Source organism: Lutjanus erythropterus, chromosome 7 (assembly GCF_056507025.1).
Source record: "Lutjanus erythropterus isolate fLutEry1 chromosome 7, fLutEry1.hap2, whole genome shotgun sequence".
Lineage (NCBI taxonomy): Eukaryota > Metazoa > Chordata > Actinopteri > Lutjaniformes > Lutjanidae > Lutjanus > Lutjanus erythropterus.
This window is the reverse complement of record NC_139323.1, coordinates 19,938,263-19,948,276: the sequence shown is the minus strand read 5'-3', so window position 1 is coordinate 19,948,276 and position 10,014 is coordinate 19,938,263. Positions and strand designations below refer to the sequence as shown.

The 10,014-nt window shown below is 36.9% G+C and overlaps 1 protein-coding gene across 1 annotated transcript; it reads right to left on the bottom strand.

The window, feature by feature from the left end:
• Positions 1–349: 349 nt before the first annotated feature.
• tax1bp3 (Tax1 (human T-cell leukemia virus type I) binding protein 3) lies at positions 350–9,812 on the bottom strand. Its single transcript, XM_084723117.1, has 4 exons — positions 9,581–9,812; positions 4,993–5,112; positions 2,400–2,477; positions 350–2,269 (listed from the first exon to the last, which is right to left on the bottom strand). The coding sequence occupies exons 1-4, from the start codon at positions 9,620–9,622 to the stop codon at positions 2,120–2,122; spliced, it is 390 nt and encodes a 129-aa protein (XP_084579243.1). The 5' UTR covers positions 9,623–9,812; the 3' UTR covers positions 350–2,119.
• Between the last annotated feature and the right edge of the window lie 202 nt (positions 9,813–10,014).

Sequence of the window (10,014 nt, the reverse complement as noted above, 5' to 3'; positions counted from 1 at the left end):
TTTTAAGGGCTCACAAGCCAAAAGGTTTGGGAACCAGTGCTGTAAAGTACTGAAAGGTTTCATTCCAAAATGGCTTATTAAAAAGTGCTATATTGCCTCCAATTAATTAATATTTTGACATAGTACAATACCTTTAACATCCATTAACTGTTATATGAACTTAATGCAGAAATTGTATTGCATTATTTTATTTTTGTCTGCTGGATATTTCATTTTGGAATGAAAACTTATTAGATTAGTTGTTGATACAATACAAATCAATCGGTTCTATTAAATACATACAAACATATGATTAAACATACTACTAGAATAACAAAAAGAGACAATAAAACCACCCAAAGAAAGAAAATTAGTGTTGCGATAATGTCAGTCTTTTTTTCCAGAACATTTCAAAACAAAAATATTGTTTACAGTTAGTATTAAATCACTCATCTGCAGTGTTACACAGTTTGTACTGTACCAGACACAGTACATCACTGTTGTGTTTCAGAAACCATAGTGGAATGGCAAAATGGAAAACAGTAACAATTCATTAAACTTAGTGGTATTAAGGCTGCTGCACATTTTCCAAGTTATCAAACAACATTCAGTCAGTTTCAACTTGGACTTTTGGTCACTGACAAAAAACAACTTCAAAACATTTTACAGGTTGAGACAATCTGAATGTAGCTGATTCCAGTGTGACACTATGGGTTTTCTTGCATCAAAACCTGATAAAAGTGATACATAAGAGTGAATATATTGAAAATTATATGACAGGCGTTGTCCAAAAGGTGAGACATAATTATTGGAAGAAAATTTACATTTTGTTACACAGAAAGAGACAAGATGTTCCCACAGGAACACAGGATAAACGGAGAGATGCAGTAAAAGAATAAGTAGTGAAAATACATTAGTATGCATTATAACTTTGAGCATACAGGCATACAGTACCACTAGATTAAAAAAAAGCAAATGATTACAGACACTACTTTACATATTTTGATCGCTTTACAGTGCCTTGGCTTTTACTTTGGCATTTAATGATGTAGTCTTGAGTGCAGTCACAGCAAATCATTGTGTTTTTATTTAAATGAGATGAAAGGCTGGTCATTAATTATACAATAACTTCAGTCAGCTGTAGGCAAAAAGGATCAATAATGTTTCTGACAAAGATGTCCTAAACCTTGCATCATGAAACACTGTGGTTGCTCCCAAAAACTTTTCTTAAGCCTGGATTGAGGATAGTTGGCAAATGTCTCCTAACTGGGAATGCATCAAACATGCTGTACTTTACTCAATTAGAAAGAGATATGCAAGCACTATTTTATGAAAGGTCTTCCAAAAACTCACTTCAGTCCATGGTGTTAAAAAAAAAAATTCAAACTAATTATTGTAAATATCTGCATAGACTCTTCATCTTCCATAAGCCTTGACAATACTTTTCCTCAGGGCACAGAATTAGCACCAGCCTCCAGCCAAATGCTACATCTACATCGACTACATCATTATAGTTGAACGTTCCCTTGGCATTTGGTCAGTGGACAAAACAAGTTAGACTTGCACCCTGTTTCTCATACAGTGACAGTTTAAATGAGCAAATATGTTGATTTTACTCAAAATAAGCCATGGTCGATGAATCATGTGAGTTTTGGAACACTCCTCTTCACGTGAAAAGGTCGACAGCAACTGATGCCAGACTTAATTGAATTACTGAAAATCAAATCTTTATATCATATTCTCATTGTGAATTCTTTATTTAATTCGAAAACAGATTCAAATCAAATGTATTTAACTCCTCTAGCTCTGAAAAGAAGTTTTGGACTGCTGCATACTTCAGAAGGTACATGTGGGTGTGCTACAAAGATGTAGGGAAAGTAAAGCTGAAAACTTTGATCTGAGCGTGAGAGTTTATGGGAAGAAAGAGTACCATATCGTTGTCTAGTGACCGATCCGAATGAGTAAGAACTGACTTGTGCCGACTGAGGCATCTTGATGTGTCACCTCAATATTAAATGCTCTGATGTGGGCTGTGTAATATTTTTGCATTGATATAGTCATCAAGGCCACCGTCACTGAATTTGTCTCAGGATAGGAGAGTGTTCAGTTCTTGGTTATTGCATTATTCTGTGGTTATAAGTTACTGCCTGGGGTAAGTGCCCATAGACTGTTTGACAGCTTCTTCCAGTGACTTCCTGGTTACCAGTAGCCGCACCACATCCTCACTCTTCTTTGTTAGTCTTTTACGAGCCTGGTCGTGGGTCACCATGGTCATGTCCCAGCCGTTCACCTGGGAGGAGGAACAGAATTTAGTTTGAGAGAAGCTGCAGCCAAGATGAGCTCCTGCTCCTGTCTGACTGTCTAGTGTACACATGGTGCCATCTTGTGGATCTACACCAAAGCTCTACTTTACTACACACCTGCATGATTTTGTCTCCCATCCTCAGGCCTGCTTCGTCTGCCGGTCCTCCTGGTGTTATCCTGGTCACATAGATGCCCTTTGGACAACACAAACACATTTATAACCACTACAGACACTCTGAAAGCTTCAAATAAATTAATACAGAATAAAGAGATTCTGTGGTATAATGCAGTCTCTCTAGTTTGATCGTAATCCTTGGATTTTTCTTGTTTTACTATATTTACTATCAATAAGTTCTATTTAATTCAGTGGTGAGTTAATTGCCAAAACCATCAGAATATGTGTCTAGGGACATCCTCAATATTATCAATATTGAAAAAGTAACATTTTAAATTTTTATTTATTTATCTTTATTCAAATGCACAAAACACAGGTTCTGTTGCTCAGGCAGATATCATGTTTACAGATGAGGTAATGTATTAAGTTTTATTCACATTATGTTTAATCACATATGACGACTTCCCTCCTCATGACGTACTGTATCCATTGTGTCTTGTGTTAGACATTTTAACACGGAAATGTTACATATTAAAGCTTTAAATCCCTTTATGATAATGACAAGATGGCTTTAAAATATGTTTAGATTAAATAAGTCAATAAGCAATTAGAAATTCAGCTGTAGAAGACGATAGGTTTACAATTTATTCAAGCTGCCTTTCATGCATTTTCTCCTAATGCTTAAATACTTGTTTGTGTGAAGCAATAACCTAATCAAACTATGTTACTATGCAATGCTCATCAATACCTTATGCTTGTTCCCAAATTCAATATAAAATTGGAACGATTTCAATGTACCTCTTTAATCAACGAAGCATTCTTTCCTCTCTCTTGTTTTCAAAGTTGTGTTTATGATTTCCTCACAGACCGAGGCTCTGATACCGAGGAAACTGAAAGTGATCTGGTCCCTGTAGTGTTTTACAGAAGCAGTGCCCTCCATGGTTGAGGAGCAGGTTATGGTTATGTGTCACAGAGTAAGGTAGGGAAGAACACACATCGACAGGGAAACAGATTTTGACACAACACCTGTTGTCAACAATATAATCACTTGGAAACACTGAGGCTCTAAAAAGTTGTCTGTTTCCACTTTAACGGTGAAATAGAAAAGAGAAAGGCAGCAAATCATCTAATTTGAGAAGCTGGAGCCAGCACATTTTGACATGTTTGCTTGATGATGAATGACTTAACTGATTAATTGATTTTAACTGACTGATTACTTGACTGATTGCCTTGGTATTGTGCCAAACAGACTTAAAACAAGACAGAAACTCATTGTTATTTTAAGGATACAGGTTACCGGTATTGATGAGATAAGAACATCCAAACGGCTTTGTGGGAAAGCTCCGATAACTCTATTAAAACACGTTAAAAATATCTAAGAGAAAGCCTGAAAGGTCAAAAACTTAGAGGTGAATATCTAAACCTGAGGGAAAGTTGTATTCCTCTGTAAACGTCTATCGGTGCCCCACATTTGTTGGAACATTTTCCTCTCTTCAGCTCACAGTGTTTTTACACAGTCAAGAGGTAAGAAATGACTTTGTCTACACCTGAAATATTCCTTTCTATGACATAAGTGAGGCGAGTCTGGTTTGTTCCCACCTGAGGCTGCAGGTGATGTGTTCCAGCCTGCCCCTGATTTACAGCTCACCAAAATTCTGCTCTAGTGCCACTGTGTTTCAGCAGGACTGGAATGGGATCGGGAACAGAGGAGATGTCAGGTAGGATGTAAAACCACTTCATAAATTAATCCAAAATGCGCCTACAACCAATGATTATTTTCAAAGTAATTGCTGTTGACTCAGAAACTTGTCTTGTGATTCTGTTGTGGCTTTGGGTCTGCCAGACCTCTTCCTGTCAGCGTTTCCCCCAGTTTCTTTTTTTCAAGGAACTGTACTCACTGACACCTTGACTTTCTTCGCTATTTCTCTGTAGGAAAGACCTACATTTTTAAGTGTTATGATGGTCTGTCTCTTTCATTGTTCATTGCCTTTTTCTCGCCATTTTTATAGCAACACACTACTTTCTGCTGTACAATACTGTTCAAATAATGCTCATGAGGGTATGGTACCATAGTGTGTTCAAATACTACTTTTATGCAGACAGAGGGGGTTGTAAGGAATCAAGAAAAGTTGGGACACCTGTAGGAATTGGTAGCACCAACTTTCAAGGCTTGATCAACCTCCATTGCTGCAGAACATCTTTAAGTTGTTAACCCATTTCTTCTTCCCTGAAAAAGGCCTTTATGTATAATTCTGAAATGTACATTATGTTTCAGTATTGGGTAGCCTTACCATTTTTTTTTTTACCTCTGGCAGTTCACCACTTACCTTTGCACCATTTCAAGCTATTCATTGGACTTGAACTGCTTGAATTTAAATTGGGAAAAATTTAAATTTGGAAAAATTGGGGTGTTTTAAAACTTTTGACTGGTAGTGTATATTTGTCTGAATGGGAAGAACATCCAAGAACAACTTTTTATCTGTTGATTTTTTGCAATAATATAATATCTTGATAAATAAAGACAGTAATTTTGTCGCCATCACCCGTACCATTTACTGCATACAATTGCCATATGTAGCTGATGACAGACTTACTTTGTCAGTCTTGTCCTCAGAGAAGGGGTTCTGTATAGGGTCCTGGTCTATCCCTCCTCCAATGCTGAAGCCCAGGATCAGATGGTCTGCCTGTCGCAACTTCTTGATCTCAATTCGTTGCTGTTCAACAAAAAAAGAAGTTAATAAGTAAGTTTATAACTAGAGCTGCAACAATTAATAATTGATTAATGGAATATTAATCAATTATTAATGAAATTAAATAATTAGATTATAATATTTTAACTTTTATCACATTTTTTGGAAGATGGAAAAACAAGGAAAGAAATATGTTACAAGTTTGGAGAGCCATAATCTAATAATCTGACATAATCTAACATGACTCAGGCAGAAATTATGGTCACAGACAAGGTAAAGTGTTTTATTCATATTATGTTTAGTCATGTTTGCGGACTACAAGTACACAATTAAACAAGATATATAGAATAAGTCTAGCGTTTTTAGACATTTCAATTCATAAATGTTACATATAGCTTTAAATCCCTTTCTAATGATGACAAGGTGACACTGAAACATGTTTAGATTAATTAAGTCAATGAGCAATGAGAACTTAAGCTGCAGAATGTGCATGTACATATTTTACAATTATATATAACAGATGATGTGTGTAAATATTCATAAAGTGCAACAGTTTTAAAAAAAATACTGTGCAAATGCACAAGTAATGGATTGATAACCACTCACAGTGACATTCAGGAAAATGGCTGTATGCAGCACTGATTTATACACTACAGACAGATTTCAGTGTATGACACACGGTGGATTTCAGAAGCTGTTCCCTAGTAATTGAAGTCCACACTAGAACAGAGACTTCATTAGTGCGAGCCCGGCCCTTGACACTGACAAGCAGCTGCAGGCTCACTAACCAGATGGATGGATGACTCTGACAGTAGGACTCCTCACAACACTCCTCAACACAAAGGCTGCCTGTGTGTGCGATGATGAATAACCTGACATTCACTGAGTGTTGTCACTAATACAATGAAGTCTAAGGATTTCTGGAACTTTGATCACATTGAGTAAGAGTCTGTTAGTCAGTCAGGACTTGCAGGAACTACAACACATTTCTCTGTCCCAGTAAAAGGTCATATGAGCCTGACCGGAAAAAAAAATAGTCAAACTATAAATGGGAGACTACTTGTATATAAATGGGCCCTTTTTTATGTGGGCAGAGAGAAAGCTGTGTTTAATTACAATGGAGAATAAATCTTATTAGTATCAACAGGGTGAAATTTATATTAGAATCCAACCAATAAGTTGGGCATGCCATTATAATGACTGATATTAGCTTTTCACAGATAAATCTCAGTTAACAAGTAACAAGGAACTACTGTACAGAAATGTCAAAAATGTGTTTGAGGTAATTTACAGAGAGTTTTTCAACCAGGGAGCTCCGGCAAGTTTATGTGTTAACTGTGAAGTGTCCCTCAAAATACATATCTTTGTAAGAACAATTTAATTACTAAATGCAAGCAATCCTTATTGAATTTTTTGTTTATTTTGCAGGGCGGTGGCTAAGTAGAGCTTCATGTCTTGAAGTAAGAAAGTCCTGGGTTTGAATCCAGGCTGGGGCAGGGCCTTTCTGTGTGAAGCTTTCGTGTTTTCCCCATGTTTCCGTGAGGGTTCAACAGGGGCTTTAGTTTCCCTCACTGCCAAAAGTTGTGATGAGCATGATTAGTTGACTATAGGATTAAACGTTGCCACCGTCGCTAGTTGGCAACAAAAATATTAGTCAGTTAAACTATTTATCAGGATTTCAGAATAACCTCACATACTACCCATTGAACTGAAGTAATGTGTGACCACATTCAGCGCAGAGACGGACATTAACCTGCCAACAGTGTTTATCTGCAGACACTGTGATCCCGTTTGGTCTGAAAAATTTAAGCATTTAGTGAGGTGTTGTCATGTTTTAAAGGATAATGTGCATTGTTTGTATTGCACAGCAGAAAGTGCCACACATTTCAGTGGCATTTAAAGTTAGGCCATGGTGGGTCCTTACATTTTCAAAGCAGGCTCATTACTTTAGTTTTACGTACTGAATTTAAGGGGAATTATTAAGTTTTTCTTTTCTTTTTTTTAATCATTGCCTGCCACATTCCCAACATCAAGACTGATTTCAACCTAAATAGATAGGATAATAGCACATTTAGTTAGCTTTGCACAGAAACAGCTGGTAGAAATGTCCTATACAGGGCTGCTTTTTACTTTTAGTACATTTCAGTCTGTATTTTTTCACTTTTCCTGTAAAGTAAAGAAGCCATTTTGTAAAGAAGGTGAATCAGTACTTCTACTTTTACCAGTCTTTTTGTTTTTACAGTATGTGTACTATCAATTGAATAAAATATGTATGTATTTTTGCCCCCCCTGATGTTGGGTAAATTTCTCCTGTCACTGTACTTGACCAAGGTGCTGTTTTTGAGCTGGAGTTGGTCCCTGGCCACTGTACAGTGGCTGTCCACTGCTCTTTATACTAAGGATGGGTCAAATGCACAGACCAGATTTCACTATACACATTGTTTTGTGTATGATTGAAATAAATAAAGTTGATTTACTTTTACTTATTATTTACCTTATGTTATGTGTTTATGTAGAAAATACTAGCCAATAAAACTTTTTTTTGGGCTATATTAAATGCGATTACATCAATACTCAGACCCCTGCAATTGATGCAAATGTACCATGAATGGGTCAATGGTCTGATTAGAAAGTTATGAACAGGTTGACTGAAGCTTTACTTCTAATTCTGCACAGCATATTCACTCTTGAAAAAAATGTTTTATGAGAGCAACAATAGCGTTACCTGGATAAGAACAAGAACAACATGTCTGAAAACACTGACATGGTGAACAGTACACCTTCAAACCTACATTCTAATGTTTGGAATACATCTTGATTTTTTAAGAAGCAAAGACAATTGGACAAAAGTCTGGTCATATGTAAGGTTTGAAACCAACTTCAGTTTATATTAATAATTCTGAGATATTTGTTCATGCAGCATATCTTTTTGTCTAATTGTGCCCATTGGAAATACAATAAGCACAATGACAAGCACTTCTGAAATAATTCCACTTTTTTCTCTGTGCCATAAATATAACAAAAATCCTTGGGATTCCCTGGTCTTTTATGAAGTATATCTGTTTGAAGGTAAGCAATGCCACTTTTTTTATATATATATATAAATGGCATTCATTTATTTCTAAAGGAAAATAAATGTCTACACTAAACATATGTTAAGAACTGTATCAGATTGCATCGCATTAAATCTTATGGCATTGTACTGAATTAAAATGTACCGTCCCTGAATTGTATCATAGCCCATGTATCTATATATGCATAGAATCATTTTATGAGGGAGAGATGCACACCCCTTGAAATAAAACCTGACCAACATGGGATTTTTGAGACCAATACCTATGTTAGAAAGGGAAACTTCACGGATTAGAGATATTTTGGATGATAAAAGAAAATTTTGAACTGGAATAAAAACAGACCTTTTCTACATGGATTATTCACTGATATGTAAAGGTACTCAGAAGGCTGTCTTCTTAAACAATTAACTTTAACCAACACTATCAGGCTATATATTTACTTTAAAATATATAATGTTGAATCTAGCATAATTTTCTACCTGTTCTGTAAAATACCACTGCATATGGTAAACACATACACCCATCTTGATACATCTTTAATAGACCTATATCAAGCCAATATCGGGTCTTTATATGAGTTGCTAAAGCACGACTGAGAGAATCTAACAACAGTGTTGCTTCCAATTTATTTATCCTTGCATGCACTTGATACACAAACTTCAAGGGGCCTGTGACTGACAGTGGATACCACTCTGTGACATACAGTGACGAAGTTAAAATCCATGTTTTCCCAGCACTTTCCTGCTCCCCACTCCTTACACGAGTGACATCATTGCAACTCTGGCCTGGCAAAATCCCAGCTTTCCCAGTCACATCTACCACTTCTTTGACTTGATGTTAAAGATCCATTTGTAATTGTAATCCATACTGCAATTGAAGGCTACGCAAAAACAGTATAAAACTGTATTGTATACAGTATACAAACTGTATATTCTGTAACTTTGTATGAAAAGTGCACCAGGAAGACTGAGTCACATCGATGGTGACGCCCATCTGTGAGAACAGTTAACCTAGCGTTAGCTGTCAACACATTCATACATACCTCTTAATTAACAGCCAAGAATGTAATGTTAGCTATCATATATTCTGAATCCCATGTCAACGCCCCAGTTCCGGATTTAACGTTTTATTTTGTTTTGTTTTAGCTGACTAATTTTACCATTTACCTACTACTGACGTTTTTCAACATGAACGGCTGTTAAATGCTGTTATGTGGCTGCTGCTGACGAGGTCAGTGTGCTCTGTAGCTAAACAATGAACGTAATGTTACAGATAAAACAGCTGGCTAACGTTAGTGAGAGCATCATGGCTGACTAACAATACTTAATTCAGAGTTTTGTGCTGATTTTACGTTATCGGAAGCTGAAGCTGAACAATAGAGTCCCGTTGGTTTGAAACTGCCCCGCTCCCAAACTTACCACAACAGCAGTCACCGGCATTCCTGGGGTGAATTTAGACATGGTGTCGCTGGGAAGTTTAGACAAAAACCGTAGAAACTAAAGAACTGTTGTTGTAAAAGTCGCTGAAAAAAATATATTTCGGCAGTGGGATAACTTCCTAGAACACTAACTACATGAGTAACAGAAGGTAGGCTGACTCCTGGCTGGAAACGGCTCCCAGGTGACGTCACTTCGACTGCGAGCTTATCGGCTCTGCTTGTTTTGTAACGCGGTGTAGTCAAGGAGGGCGGTGTTAATCGACTGGCCGTCGCCCCGCTGACTCTGTGAAGACATGAGCTACAAATCAAACTCGCCGACGAGTTGTTGCTCCTCTAAGTGTCCCAGCACAAGGCTGGGTGTTTTCCTTAAATGGAACTGGCAAAGAATGACCGCCTAAGTGATCCTGCATAGTC